Source organism: Haemaphysalis longicornis, unplaced genomic scaffold, assembly GCF_048455015.1.
Source record: "Haemaphysalis longicornis isolate Haplotype H1 unplaced genomic scaffold, Haemaphysalis longicornis Haplotype H1 scaffold_5, whole genome shotgun sequence".
In the NCBI taxonomy this organism is placed as follows: domain Eukaryota; kingdom Metazoa; phylum Arthropoda; class Arachnida; order Ixodida; family Ixodidae; genus Haemaphysalis; species Haemaphysalis longicornis.
The window spans coordinates 196,359,616-196,375,928 of record NW_027526385.1 but is presented as its reverse complement, the minus strand read 5'-3'; the positions used below and the strand labels follow the sequence as shown (position 1 = coordinate 196,375,928).

General features: G+C 47.9%; 1 protein-coding gene across 1 annotated transcript in view; it reads left to right on the top strand.

The window, feature by feature from the left end:
- The window catches only part of LOC144138925 (dermonecrotic toxin SPH-like), a 55,305-nt gene that overhangs the window by 22,032 nt on the left and 16,960 nt on the right, over nt 1-16,313 (top strand). The window contains exons 2-4 of the mRNA XM_077671442.1: nt 1,931-2,062; nt 4,768-4,893; nt 9,622-9,862. Coding sequence (XP_077527568.1) covers nt 1,931-2,062; nt 4,768-4,893; nt 9,622-9,862 — 499 coding nt within the window. The remainder of the gene's footprint in view (nt 1-1,930; nt 2,063-4,767; nt 4,894-9,621; nt 9,863-16,313) is intronic.

Sequence of the window (16,313 nt, the reverse complement as noted above, 5' to 3'; positions counted from 1 at the left end):
ATAGCCATGAGTTATCATTTCCTGGCCAGAAACCACGTCTTGCAAAAAATATTCTAGCACGTGAAGAGTATGACTAAAATGTTTTTTTTTATATTCTAGCACATGAAGAGCATGACCAAAATGTGTTCCTTTTTTTTTTTTTTTCATTTTCCACAGTCATTGTAAATGCAAATAGCAGTAGCTGGAAAGGCACCTAAATGCACATAAAAGGGCACCAGTCGACCTCGCTATTTATTTCTGAATATTTCTGTAGATCAGTTTCGAAGTGGGCTAAACACCATCACTGTATTTAAACCTGCTGCTGCTCACGGATGCCGCAAAAAACGGCACTCTTGAGGCTTGCCCCGCAGGACGCACACCAGCTCTGTGAGGGCGCCGTATTTCTTTTCTAGCAGCTGCATACGCCTGCAATGAAAGAGAAGAAAAAAAAACGGGCTAAAGTTCGGGGTGAAGCAGAAAGGCACAATAACTTCCATTATGTGCACAATTAGTTTTTCTAAACCAAGCAGGAGCTACAAGTTTTGTACGGAGACTGAAATGGCAGTTCTGCTGCCCCTAAAAACACATAATAGTAAGTTTCGCTAAGCGCTGCTGGGGCAAAACAACAGCTTGAGACGACGTTCGTTTCCGGACGGCGTGATCGAACAGCAATTTCTTTAAAAGATATATCGGCCTCAAAAGTGCGCAGGATAGAAGTACCCGAGGTTTTGACCTTTAACTGATGCTCGCCGGTTTCCTCACTCCACCCAAGGACAATCGAAACACAGGGCTTCATGCCCTGCGCTGAGATTGACAGAAGTAAATTGATCGCTGCATGCGATCCAATCACCGCACGAGAAAAAAGAAAAAGAAAACACGTTGCTGCTTATGTTCGCGTTATTATCAAAAAAGCAGCCCTAAAAACGGCTTCCCTCAAGATGGCACGGGCGACACATTGGCACTGGGTTTCTCGTGCGCTAAATGTTTCACACTCAGCAAAACAACTCACCTGTGACATTAGAGCGCGGCGGCTGGCCATCAGCTGATCTGCGGCGGCGACTTGATACGCGTCTGGCGATAGGTAGATCGTACTGTACTCAACAGTACTTAGCGTCGAGTTATTACTTTGCGTTCAGTGGGCATCAGTTTGGAAATGATGCAGTTCATGCTGACAAACGACCAATGCGCTAACGATGCAACCTTTGCGCCCCGACCGACTCGCACTCGCTCGTAGGTGTGCGCAGAGGCTGGGGTTGAATTGCAGATAAGGTTGTCACACTCATGAGCGGAACCATGAATTTTCGCGTAACCAACGCTATCGCGGTGCAACAGACTATCAAGCCACTCGCACACGCCTTGCACGAAAACACAAGCTCATATCGCGGACCGCGACCTGAGTGGCCGCCATGAAGGCACGGAGGAGAAGAGGAGGGCCTGATCTGCGGGCCGTGCGCACAACGTCGCCTAGCAACAGACGCTTGGCCACAGATATGGCGGCGCACGCATGGTTGCCTGTATGTATGTGAATACGCTCTATAGTTTAGACGGACTTGTTGTTGGGCGAGTTGGTGCATTTTCTCAGAAGGGGTAAACTGCGCTAAGGAAGACTCTACACAGAGACAGGTACACAAACACAGGCGCAGACTTGCAACTTTAGTTGCAAGTCTGCGCCTGTTTTTGTGTACCTCTCTTTGTGTAGCGTCTTCCTTAGCGCAGTTTACCACTTCTGAGAAAATAACGGATATTTCTATTCAGTTCAGGTGTACGCGTTGCTACCACATGGAACTTATTGATGTACCATTAAACAAGAAGCAGTGGGATTTTGAGGGCACATTTTTCAACCGAGAGCTCGCTGGGTTTTTTATGCATGCTGTAGCGGTGTCACCTCCCATTCAAAGCAGGAATGTATTTGTTTTGTTGTACCATCAATTAAGTCTGCGTTTAATCGAAGGTGGAGGCAAATTCAAGAATGAGTTGTTGCTGCTGATGCTGGACTTAAAAACAAAAGGAATAAGTCAGAAGAACAAATACAAAGCCGGTGTAGATGTATCCACCAAGCTTATTGAACACCTTTGGACAAAAGGTATGTATGATTTATTCTGTGGCTGTTCAATTGATATTCTACGTTAACAGCCTAGTTTTGTCGTATGTAAGGCACTTGTTGGGGAGGCGTAATAAACGCGGTCGGATAAATAGCTGTTTATCGCATAAATTTTTGTCTTAAATGCTACTGTCCCGCGTCGCTTTCTGTGCGAGCAAAGAAGAGGTGAGCAAACGCCATAATACCATTGTTGTAGGAATGCAAAAAGTGAAAAATGGCTGAGTCGCATAAGGAATTTTATTGATTTATCGCCAAAATGTGGCCGGTGCAAGCGTAAAGGGGCTTTATTTTAAGGAACTGTCGCAGGATGCGCGCTAAGAGTTGTGAACGCGTTGTACTGGCAAGGACTTTCGGCGCCATGCCCTGGCTAGGGTTGGCCCTGAAGCAGAAACTAGCGATATTTGCAGCATCATTGAGAGCATATTTTTGTTTTAAGCTGGTTGATGTGTTTAAAATCGGCGCCATGCTTACACAAATCTGATGATTTTAGAACAAACCTTCTTTGTAATTGTACTCATACTGGTCATAAGCTCGTTATTTACAAGCGCAGGTACAAGCTTTAGGCAGCAGTTTAGAAAAAAAATACGGGAGATATATCTAAATTTTTTGCATTAGGAGTGTTAATACTAGGAGAATTGAGTTAAGAGCAAGAAATACCTACTTCAAGTCATTTTGATTATAAATTGTACGCAAAGGTAAACGTCTCCTGAGTTGCTCCTCTAACACATGCTGTTCCCCGCCATGTGTCATGGCACGTGGCAACACTGCTATACGACCTTGCCCGCTAATAGATTTAGTGGCAAACATTAGAGACATCGCCTTAAATAGTAAGCCACATCATGAATTATAAGATGTTAAGTTGTTTTTGCCATCTCTTATTTCATTTATGTAAGATAAACCACGGCGTAAAAACCCAGAATCAAAAATTAGATAACAGAATGTTTTGTGATCAGGCGACTAAAAGTTACGATTTGCTCCCCTCGGACTGAAGGGAACCTTCTTTTTTTAACCCCCGTACCGTGACTCGAGCGTCTACGACGTGTGCGAAGCGGTCGACCAGCGTTGAACCCTCTTAAGCCACCTGTGGCAACAAGACTGCCAGGATCGAGGCCCTCGCTATGCATATTGCGAATCAGAATTGGAAATGAGGGACTCGTAGAAGACACACAGAAAGGCCGTGTGTTAGAAAAGGCAGGCTTATTTCTGTGTGATCGTGCTGTGTAGATAGAAATGCCTCATAGAATTTTAATCGTGGGCTTATAGAGCATCAAATGATCATGCACACCCGCCGTGGTGGCTCAGTGGCTAAGGCACTGTTTTGCTGAGCCATAGGAGGCTAGTTTGATACGGGCCGCCATGGATGGTGTTCTGAAGTGGGTAAGCAAAAAAAGTTGCGTGTGTCGAGTTTTCCCACAGGTTAAAGTTTCCCAGGTGGTCAAAATGATCATGGGGCCTCCAATACGGTGCGCCTGACTACTTATGTGTAGCTTCGACGAGTTAAACCCTTTAGTTTAGAATTTTTTGGAAATTCCAGAATATCTTCTTTGTGAACAACCGATGCATCTGCGGGAGAGGGCCTGGTGTGCATAACGAGGGCACGCATAGGATAAGACATCAAAAAGTGATATCTGCTGTGGTAGCCCACAGTGAAATATTTCACTTTGGCGGGCGGCTGAATCGAGTCACAGACAGACAGACATACGGACAGACCAAAATTTCTTCGTTTAATACCTCTGATACACGGTCGTTTCAAAGGCCTTCGGAAGGCCGTTGAACCAACTGCATATCGAGTGCCACATTGCAAATACTTACAGACCAGCTGTGGAGGAGTGTCCAATTGTCAATTGAAAGTTACCGTGTAGCACAGGTATAAGTAACCAAAGGAAGACCATCGGCTTTAAAAACGCCACGCTCGTATATCGTAGTGTGACATCGCCGACTGCCTTTTTGTGCGGCCTCTTATCAGTGGCCTACTTTGTCATGTTGGTCGCAGTGACTGATCATTGATCTGCGTGATAGTAAGATGGATTGATCGAAATTTTGAAGACTAGTATACAACATCTTTCGGAATAGGGAAACACGTTGCATTATTTCGACGGCCATGGTGCTAACTGTGGTGACGTGCACGACAGTCTTTGAAATCTTCTCGATACTTTGAAAACTTTTTGTGTTGACGTTGCCTGAACTGAAGGAACTTGGGAGTTGTTTAATGGCGTCTGCCATGAATGCTTTTGGAGGCTGTTAAAAGGTGTACAGCGGGTTGCGGGAAGTTGCGCATATTTGTGTACAGAACTGCACAGCTGGTACAGTAAATTTCGTGTGGAATTACTTCAAGCTCATGTTGCTTATGTTGAACTTTGCTAATTTTAGGAAATAGTTGCAAGCACTTGCACGCTTGCACGCGGGGTAGCTGGCACGTTTGTTACCGTAGAAGTTCACGCTGTCAAGGTGAACCCAAGGGCAAATAATACTGAAAATCAGTTTTTCATCACATGAGCGGAAACTTGCAATGAGGCAGAAAACGTTACTATCATTGTAGTAATAGTGCGGACGTGATCTCACAGTGTACCTCTTAGTAAAGCACCGAAATGTTAATTTTGGTTCTATAACAATGTAGACAGTCGATACACCCTTGTGTTTCTGTTGGTGCTGATAGTACTGCTGTCTTTTTTTATTTATACCGACAGTATCAGTAGACGACGCCCTGAACGTCGTGCTGCACGTGTACACGCTCAAAGACATCGATCTTTTTAAGGGTGTTGTGGACACAGTAACCACTGATCGGAATTCAGCGAGAGGGATGCAACGACTCGGTAAAGTTATCTCCCATTACTATTGCGTTGTTCACACAAACGCTTTAAAACTGACCACATTAGTGCTCGTTTGCGGCACATATGCTGGTTACCACACGTAACATTTAACTATTAGCTGACTCTCAACCGCATCGATTGCAACGTCTTGGTCAACTCCAAAAGGTGTATTTGAGTCGACATTCATATGTCACTTTTTTCAAGCACTTATAAGCGCAGAAGTTCGGGGCAGATATTATTGCAAAAGATACATTTGCTACCACAGCGAGCCTGAAAAAAACAGCCAAGAACTTCACCAGATACTTGAATTTCTGGTACAACTCATGCATGTCACCAATGCTTAGCGCAAAGGAAATCTTGGGCAATCTGAAGTACATGACCAAAAGAAAGAGGAGTTCTCTCAAAGAAAAATAGAAGCTGTATTACGTTTCTGAAAAGAAAGTGAAAATTGTAACCATCTTCTAAAATGACGCGAAAACTGAATGAGATCTAGGTGGCTTAAAACCGGGGAGGTTCGGCGTCGTCCTGTCAATGTATACTTCAGAAAAACAATCATCCGCGAAATGAAAATGTGCTACCCGTGTGAGCGCTCTGCTGACGTCGTGTACGCCACCTTGGACATGCTGGTGCAGCCAGTGACTGCGGTTTTGGTAGCTACAATCGTTTTTGCATTTGGCTGTATCACTTGCCCGTGCCAATTCGCTTATTTGACGAATGTCTGGGTGTAAGTTAAAACTTGTCGAGTGATCTCATAGTCATATTACGACCGTTTTATCAGAAAATGTATCTCTCGCGTGAAGTGTATTTGCACAATCGTTAAATATATGTTTCGCAACATGTTAAAAAGCACAGGAAAGACGTCTAAAGAGAGCGCGGCTAAAGAGAGCGAGGGGAGCTTTCCCTCTTGCTTTCGTAGTGTGGCTGGCGCGATAAAGGCTGCGCGCGGCCAGTTTCTCAGAGCAGGCACTTTGCTTTTGTGCAGGCATTTTGTGCCACTCTTGTTGCGCCAGCCACATTAGGATAGCACGAGCGAAAGTTTTCCTCTCTCTCTTTATCCGCGCAATTAGCCGACAGCGGCAACCGCAGCGCCTCTGCTTGGCTGTGCGCCTGCTGCGGCCATGGTTTTCTTGGCCTACAAAATTTTGACAAAGGCAGTGCCATCTCTGAAACATTTGGCAGGGGAGAGAAAAGGCAATAAAAGTTTTTATCTTCGTCACTTTGTGTGTTTGCCCATTACAGTTTATTACATTGCCGCAAGAAACTGCGCAAACGTGCGCATGTCTCGCGAGTCATTTCCTTAGACCTGCCATGCAGACAAATTTTTCCTTCTTTCTCTCGGAAAACGAATGAGTGCAGGCGACGAGTCTTTATGATCAGCCCAGTTATGTCCACTGCAGTCATGGACTGCAACGTCATTAACCGTGGACGAGTAAGGCGACGACTAACCGTCAGTAAATAAAATAATTGGAAGCAGCCTTGGAAGCGTAGGATTCAAAAACCCTTTGTTTCTAGCAGTAGTTCACAAGTTTAAGTACGGACAGGGTAGGGAGTAAATCAGTATTTCTGACAAAAGAGCAAAGTTCATGAGAACAAATAATCGCGCATTTGAGGAGCTCTAGGAGGAATTAACAAGTTGTTAGCCCACCCCTGCGGATCTCATCGTATGCTAGTAGTAGCGTCGACGCTTGAAATTCGATATATGAAGACAAACGAAAGTTGTAGCACAAGTAGTAAAGAGAGTGTTGAGAATACCACGGTTACTGTTTGGGACGACAAACCATGTGGGACCCCACAGCAGCATGGACTGCTAGCGGTCTTTCTATTACAATGAAAACTCCGTTCAGGTGGGCCTTGAATTCTACTCCGAAACGGTCTTTACTTCTGCGCCTTTATGTTCCCGCTTTTCAGCTGGCAAGGTGGGATCTCCAAACGTTATAACTGTGTGATTCTTTTTTTTACAATTTTTCAGTGTTGATTGCTCATCAAATACGGCGAGATTTTCAAACCTAGTTTTAATAAGGGTTTCACCTCCAAGCGCTCTATGCGTTAACTGTTCATTATCTCACCAAATAGTGCGGGAGTTTCATACCTAGTGCTGATAAGGTTTTCACCACTAAGAGTACTCCGCGATAAAGTGCTACTGAAGTGCTTTTAAAACCGGGCAAAGCTCTACTTTTTACAATCATGACATTGTCATTTTATGCCTGTAAAGTTTTTTTCGTCATTTTTAGCTTGGGGACAGCGGTATTCGTCGTTAAAAATGACCCTACGCCCCTCTTACCGGTCCCTGCCGCATCGCCGGAAGAGCGAGAAACTAAGCGGCAGCGACCGGAGGTAGCGTCATATTCGTAAGACGGCCAGCGACGTCCACCGCCGCTTCGCTGTGTCCCAGTTTTCTTGGCGAAGTTCCAAATTAAGTAAGCGTGTCATCTGCACTTTATTAATCATCATTGTCTAGAGTTGCTTCCGCGTCGATTTTTAACCGTAATGCTACTGCGTGATTCCCTAAAACGACTCCTAGATACCAGAGATTTTTTACCCGAGCGCCCGTGGCTACTACATTGCCTTCACGAGTAGTCGCGGGGCAGGCCGTGTCGTCGGGTGCTCTGTGCTTCGTACGCGAAGCGACGGGCTCAAACAAATACGGAGGTACCCCGAGTTCCTGATCCATTATTATAAGGGAATTAGAAAATTTGTGGGACCACAGTGCTCTGGGCTTTCGTTTTCCCGATCACCGTTGTTGGCGTTGACGACAGCTTAGCTGAATAGCTAGATTTTAAGAAATCAAGCAATCTGAACGCATGAAGCGTTTCCTGCGCGCGGAAGCACTCCGCACACTTTCCGGTCGGTGCATGCCCGTACGGCGCACGAAACAGCTCGCACCTTACATGCCGCGGCAGCGACCGCCCTTCGCTGCGGTCCAGAATCAAGGCCGTCGCGAAAAGCAATGTAAACGTGCAAGAGGATGATAGTGTGGTGAAAAAATTACGCCCACCTCCCCTCGCGGGAACCCTGGTGTGATGCGACGCTGAAGGGGGTTCCATTGTGCGTTTCCATTGGGTCGATTACTCGAATTGCGTGAGCAATCGTCGGGTAATGCGAGAGAGAGAGAGAGAGAGAGAGAGAGAGAGAGAGAGAGAGAGAGAGAGAGAGAGAGAGAGAGCAAGCGTAGCGCGGGCGACCGTCGACTGAGAGACCGGCCTGAGCGCGGCACTCCGCGTATATGCGCAGCGCACCCTAAGGAGAGGACATCGCGGGAGAGAGAGTACTGCACATGCGCACAGCGCGCAGTGCCGCCCACCGACGGAGTGAGAGTGCGCTGCGCCTCGCGCCCGCAGATGTTAAGAGAGAGTGTGTTCGCTATCGGAGAGAGCAGAGGGGTGAGCGGAGGAGAGACGCAGCTGTGCGGACGCGGACGCCGACGCACGCAGAACAGGGCCGTCGGCAAGAGATGCTCCTCTCAGCGTCGCATCTAAAAATGTGATAGGGATTGTCATCCAAGGTGATTTCGAAAGAGGTGGTCGAATTTGTATCTGGATGCGGAGCGCCGACCGGTCGCGGAGGCTCGTCGACGGCAGCAAACGAACCTGTCCGAGCACGAGATGCGGCGAGACGCCGGTGGATGGCGTTACTTGCGTGCAAGAACGAGCACATCACCGATCGCTAGAATGACTATCACCGTAGGAATAAGGTTCCACATGCGAGAAAGGGGATGATACCGTGGTGAAAAATTGTGTTAAGGATGGTTATTCGCAGTTGTAGAGATAGCGGCGACCAACTAGCTCCCTTGGTGCTAAGCCTAAAGTTCCCAACATCAGCGGCGATCCGTGCAACCTGAGCCGGCTGAAGCTGTTGGGAAGGCGTTCTAAAGCTCGTCGGGGACCAGCGTGCTGCGCTTGGCTTCCTCTACTTTTTGGGGGGCGACCAACGTTCGGCTCCCCTATTCTAAATCATGCATATGTGCAGCAATGTGACGTTCCGCTGACCGGCCGAACAGCGACCCGGCACCAGCACCCCTGCGCGACGCGGCGACCGGCGGCGGCCGCGCTGTCTGTGCGCATCGCAGGCCGCTGCACAGAGCTTGTTGCCGCCTGTCCAAATGTAGAAACAAAGTTCCACATTCGAGGATGGGGATGATGGTGGGTTGAAAAATTGTGCCAGTATTTGTGACTAGCGCTAGTAGTGAAAGCGGCGAACCAATATCTGCGCAACTTCCCTGCACCCGAGAAACAAGTCGGCCATGAGTCGTCGGGGGTGAACTCCGTTTTAAAGCTCGCCGCGAGCGAACCTGTTGCGTTTATACTTCTCTTAGGCTCTCCTATTCTAAGGAAAGATTGTGTAAGCCCTCCATTCACCAGAGGACCTTCTAGCCGGTATCTGAACGGTAACAGAATGAGATTTTCAGGCAGAGCGGTCCCCGCAGCGCCGGCACTTCCGAATATGACGTCATCTGCCCCCAGCCGATCGCGAAAGGCAGCCAGGGCTCTCACCACGCTGGGGGGCAGGGGTCGTTTGTTTTGAGGAAAAAATATGGTTTGGGTGTATTTACACATAAAATAAACATGTTTTTCGTATTCAGCGTCAGGAAAACGATAATGTAATGCCCCCAACAGAATTTTTTTGAAAAGCTCTTCACCAGCCCTTTAAGTGTTCATTACGGCGACGTGTAGCACCGCGCGCTCAAAAAAATGCATAATGTTAGGACAGCTTTAATTATTTCGCGTTTGACAGGATTTGACTTCGGGGACTTCGGTAAACCGTCGAAAGTTGGGGAAGCATTCGCACAACTGGGCATTGGAAGCCACCGGTGGCAAGGAGGAGGCATGACCAACTGTCTCGTGGATACACTCGGCAATTTGCAGCTGCCGAAAATGGTTTCCTGCCGTGATGGCCTGAGAAGCAACTGTGACTTCGTGGACAAAGTGTATGCCTGGACGGTTGATACGCCCGCCACCATAAAAAGAGTGATCAAGTAAGAATATTTCCCGATGTTTTTGGGTCCTTACCCACCCCAGTGTTGACGAAGCATGTGTACCCGCAAGTTTATCCGAGTGATGTGTGCCGCGTTCGCCAGCGGGAGAGGCCCACCCTGACGCACATCCTATGGGCTGCACCAAGTTCCCCGACAAAGCGTCGACAAGTACAATGATTCCGCCGCGGCTCGCGGCTGCGGCGAAGTGCTACGACCAAGAAATCCAAACCTGGGCTGTCCAACAGGCCTCGGCGGCTCTTGAAAGACAAAATCGGAGCAAAACCGACGGGACGTTGCCCCCACGGGCGACCGACCGCGGGAGTAGCACGCGCCGTTGTCGAGTAAAGACCACGCGCCGACAAGACGTAAGGGCCCGCGTCGCGGCGCCATTTAATCGTGGTGTCACTCTGCAGGCGACTAAGTAAGGTTGCTTCTATCTATCTATCAATTGGAACAAGCAAAAACAGCTTTGTTGTCTTGGCCCATGTTTGTGCCAGTTAATTGTGTAGAACAAGGTTTGTAGTTGAACGAGACTGCAACAATAACACATGTGCTGAGATTTTGGGCGAAGCAAAATAATTGACTTAACAATAAAAAAGACAAATAGTATCTCACAATTCGAAGGTGGAAACCGTACTCATAACCTCGTCGTTTCGTGGCAAAAATGTATTAGGATTGCGGGCTTAGCCTTTAGAATTCGATGTTTGAATGGAAGATTATTACTACGGTAGCGTTTTACCGACATTTCCGTCTTTTAAATTGATAACGTGATCAGCTATAAGAACACCAGACAGGCGCTTGTTTGTCAGGTGATGGCGTTTCCCTCTTGACGTCTGAAATCATGCTGTCAAGCTACAACCAGCTGGACGAGCCACGAGTTCCTTCCCTTTTACCTAAACTGCTCGTGCCTGACATTAAATAGTTATGAGCAGCCGATGCTAAAACGCCTACAACGTCAGCTAAAACGCCAGTTTCAGCAGTAATTTGAAAGCGAAGCGTTTTACCTCTACCCCTCAAGGGTTCCATCACGACCGCTTGTGTCAACAGAAAACTCCAGCCAACAAATAAAAGAAGTTCCTGGCACCACCAGGATGTGAACCTAGAACGAATATAAAAACGGAGTGAGAGCCCGTTGTCTTACCTATTGCGCTACGAGCCCACGTGGAGACGGGGGCACAAGCGGTGCACTCACCTTGCCCATCTGCAGGATTATCCACTGCGTTCTCGGTGAATACCATGTGAAAGCGTCACGCGACCTCTCGCGCCCCTGTGTGCTCCGCCCATGGCACGTGTAGCGGCCATGTGGGTGCCTTGTGCATGCTCTACGAGATAGTAAAAATTAAAAGAAACTGACACCAATGCACCAGCTTTGCATTGCTGGTGTCTAACACCAGCTTTGATATTCGCTTAATTTTACAAAAAAAAAACGTTTTCACTCATGTGCTTCACCAAACAATACCAACAAACCACCATCATGCAATGATTTAACGTTAGCAAAGACTACCATTCAAAAGTAAATAATGCTTTGGTTAGGTGCATTTTACTAGTGTCTGGTTTCACGCTTTGTAGACCCACGTGTGTAAATTCAAGTTCTGTAGCATGAGTAGTTGCTGTGGGTGTCGTTTACAGCTTCGCTTTAAAACCACCTTCACAGGGTGGATTGGCATGCATTTTTAAATTAGAAAAATTTCAGTCATACAGAAGCGTTGTCTTGGGGGCTCCAAACTATTTTATGTCAGGTATGGGCGGGTATACCGAATTTCTTGGAATATAAGGCGACGCTTTTTTTCAAAAATCCGCAGTCTCGACGTCATACTCCGCCTTATATTCGAAGCTCACTGTAAATAGGTGTGGCGATTTTGTTCCCTCTCTATAAGTTCTTCTCGCCTCGTAATCGTGACCGCCTTATAATCGAATACATACGGTGCAGAATCCAGCAGTGCCTCACAATCTCCACATGTCACCTAACTCTTTCAGCCCTAGTGAGGGAATATGCAGCAGCGAAAACTAAAATAACACGATAAATACATCTTGAACTTGCGGTGTGAACGCGGTAGCGTGCTTAAAAAATATCATATATGGCTCGGAGGAACAACGGCTTTGTTGTCATTTCCACAAAAAATATTCTAGCAAGTAAATCAACCTCAAACAGAACTCATGTGCCGTATGTCTATTCGGGCGCCCGAGGTGTGCAACTGTGCAAGCGTTCAGTGTGGCTCTCGACAGCGAGCTGGCCCTGGAATTTACCGCGGTTAGACAAAGCAGCAAAAAAGGTCAACTACGTTACCCGACCTATTTTCATAGTAAGCGGTCGGGCTGTAAACGCAGGGAGTGCGCCCCGTAGCAGTAACGCGAGAAAAGGTTCGGTGGTTGTGGAAATCGCAAAATGGCGGATGTTTCCGTATATCTTGGTCACTGCCAGTTTAGTAACATAAAAGCCAAGAAAATGCGGGCTTTGGGACTGGAATGCCACCTATGCGACCACGTGGTCCTGCCTAACTGATCGGTAGATAGGCGGTTTTCATTATTTTGTGCGTGAAATTTATAGTACCTGATAGCTATTTACGCCTATATCTCTAACCGGTGCACTGGGACCAAAGTCAAGAACACCCGTCCACCGGCTAAAAGGCACTCACGCAAACATACGTGTTTTGGCAGATGAGCAAAGTCGGCAATGGCTTCCGTTTCAGCTGAAGCGTGCTGATTGCTGGGACCGTCTTTTTAACAGCTACCAGTATTGCGGTTCCAGAGGAACAATTTGACATCTACACGATATGCATCCGTCAAGCTGTCACTGCATCTGTTTTCTTCAGTGTCTGGAATATTGGCTTGAAGTGTGCACTGAAATTAATATTATTGTTATCGGACCAAAACATTTTATAATGAACAAAACATACTTTCGTTCATGGTCCGTTGAAAAAACATTTTAAAGGCGACAAAGCGTAACAGCAACCAGCAACCTTGCTGTTACAGACGTATTGTACGCACCTAAGGGATCGACAGGACAACATTGCTTACAAAACTCGGCGGGTAGCTTAATTATAGTAACCCCTTCTCTGTGGATTCGTGTGACAGGAACGCTAGCCAGATAACACTTCTCAATTCGAGCTATATGATCGCGTTTTTATAGTAAGACTGATGACGCAAGAAAACCACAACGACGACCAAAATAGGGAAAGCCGCACCACTTGGAGGAGTGCCTGTAGATATGCTGCAACACAGTAAATATTGAGATAGGGAAGCTTGAAAATATATCATCAGAAGGCATCAGGGCATGAAGGGAATTAAAAAATGTTTGCCGAAGTCTAATCAGCGAGTAAGGGGTGTCGAGAAGTTCAATAATTACGGACGTCGTGTTATATCTTCTATTACAGCGGTGCTGTTAGCGTCTCGCTGGTCGGAAAATTCCATTCCGCAAACAAGAACCCAGGCAGGACCCAGCAGAGTTTTCCCAAGACGTTGAACGCATGCGTCAGGCTCACCAGAAATACAACATAGAGCTCAATATTTGTGTAAAAAACAAAACAAGCCTCAAAACCACTTGATGGATGACAAGGCGCCTCTAAACAATGGGAAACCCCTCCCTCCGCATGTGGTCCTAGTCCTGGTAAACATAAGGTTTGCGGATGCTGTCGAAAAGAGGAGTTGACGTCATTGGAGGGTGAGCGCATGCGTCAAGACAGGCAGGACCCACCATTTGCCGCCAGAGAGGCCGACCATAAGCGATAAGCCCGCCGAGACGACGAGAAACATTTCGTACCCTCCATTTCATGTGTAACATCTAGGGCCCTATTCTCGACTGCACAAATTGCCGGCATTTCGCCCATGTTTTTTTTGCGTAAGCACGACGTAAGCAATCAGTGACGTGATGCACCTATAGCTATGACGACATGCAGTGTAATTTGACGAGTCACTCATAAAGATCGCTACCAAGGTGTCAAATATTGTGCAAGAAAGACATAAAAACACTTGGCATGTACTATAAAAATTAAGACGGTAGCTGAGGCTGACAAGAAAAACACATTTCTGGAGGTCAAATTTGGCGCCAACGGTGCACAAGGCGATCGAGTAACTTGATCCAGAAGCGAGCGAAAGGCGGATGTCGAGCTAAAGAACATCACACAATTTTTTTACCGTATCTATTTATTTCTTTCAATCGCTTTTATTAACATAGCTGGGCTCTCTGCTTCAATGCAAGCTTTGTTGCGTTATCACCTTCCCTGCCGCCACCGCCGCCACGCCATCGTCTGCTGCTATGTTACAAGTTTATGGCGTGATCACAGAAAAGGACGGCCGCGACCATCGCTTCTATGACACATAAGAGCAGCGAAGCGCTACGCCTGATAACCGCGGAGCGCACCGATGTCGCCGATTCACTCATTCGTCAAGCTGGACTGCAATCAGCGCTGTAATGAACTAAATAGTCACTTTTCATTGTTATTTTTCTCTTGAGTTCGATCATGTGACCCAACAGCTTACTAGGACAAGTATGGCCAAATGCCATGCATTCGGTTCTCTTTGTCATGGAGAGGCTTGTACTGCCCTCTTATCCCCGCACGGGGCACCTTGAGTATTCATGGTGACGGTGTTGGCGACACCACGGACCCCGAGCCCCCAACATAAACTGTAACCTACCGTGGTGATGTGTTTAAAGGTGAAGGGTAGAAGCCTCAAACGGTGGCCGTCGGAGCCCAGGTCAAGCTCCGGCGGATGGGCTCCCTGTCTGTTTACCAGGCAGGGAGCTCCGGGACCTCTCAGGCTATCAGGGTAAGGTTTGAGAAGAAAGTACCCCCGTCCCCTGCTTTTTTCTATGCTGTATGGAAAATTCAAAACCCCCCTCCAAACGTGATCGGTCCCTGAAAAGGGGCCGCACCGAAGTATCTTTCCCTCCACTTTCAAGTATGAGCTTCCCAAAGCCAGACAAATACTCTCGTTTCCTTGTTATCGAATCTCTTGATTCACCTCGCCCTCTTGCTTCACAATCAGTATTTTTAATTACAAAATACCTTGATGGAATAATTGGGAAAACCTACAATGCCAAAAAACAACGCACAGGCGAAGTCCTTGTTGAAGTAAAAAACCAGCAGCAGGCAACCACACTTCTTGGTCAGACGAAAATGGTCGATCTGGACATCAGGGTCACACCCCACCGCAGCCTGAATAGCTCGCAGGGTGTGATATCTGAGGCAGATCTTCTTAACAAGACAGATGCCGACATTCTTGAAGGTCTAAAGGATCAGGGTGTCACAGCCGTGCGCCGCATCACGATGCGTAGAGATGATAAGGTAATCCCCACGAAACACATTATCCTGACCTTCAACTGCTCCTCACTTCCTGACCATATGAACGCAGGGTTCATCCGATGCTCCATTACTCCTTACATTCCAAACTCGCGCCGCTGCTTTAAGTGCCAGCGGTTCGGGCACGGAACCAACTCTTGCCGTGGTCGTCTGACCTGCGCAAAGTGCGCTCAGCATGATAATCCTTCCGATAATTGTCCATCGTCAACCCTCACCTGCGCCAACTGCCAGGGACCCCATGCCGCCTACTCTCGAACGTGCGAGAAGTTTGAGCAGGAGAAGGCGATCATTAATGTGAAGGTAACTGAGAACATCACCTTCCGAGAGGCGCCAAAGAGGTTCGCCTCTTTTCCCTGGGGAGGTACGCCGACGCGGCTCGCCGGGGGGCGGAGCGGCGTCTGGTGTCCACAGGGACCCAGTTCAGCGAGTCTGACCTGGTCCCTCCGCCGCCCCCCCCCCCCTGGGGTGCCTCAGGCAGCCCAATCCGTTGCCACGCCGCTTGCTGAGGCAGCAGCGGTTGTGGTGACAACCTCTTCTGTGGGGACCGGTGCCGCTCCCCCTCTGCCTCCCCGTCCTCCAGTGCGTTGGAGGTTGCCGACCGGATGGACACCGGGGGCCCCGCATCGGCTCCCGCCGCCACCGCCCCTCCCGTGCCACCTCTGGTGCCCCGGACGCCCTCGGCGGTGGCGGCTCAAACGAAGGGCTCCCGAAAGGGGGCCAAGTCCGGGGGGCCTGGTCCGCCGGGCACCCTTCTGGCATCCGACGAGGAGATGGATGTCACGCCGTTCCTGCCTGCTACGCAGCGCAAGGAGCGGCCTCCGATGTCCAAGCAGACAGAAAAGCCTAAAAATCCTAGAATAACAGCCCCGAAAGACGACACATGAACAAACACACACACACACACACACACACACACACACACTCCAGTTATTCTTAAACTTAAATAATGGGAACAGAAAACATCATCCAATGGAACTGCAGAGGCCTCCTTAAAAATCTTGACGATGTGTATGAGATTCTGCATGCCAGTCAGCCAAGTATCATGTGTCTCCAGGAAACCCACCTCAATTCTAAACAAACAAATTTCTTAAATAGGTACATGGTATTCAGAAAGGACAGGGTTGGCTGCACACACTCTTCAGGAGGTGTGG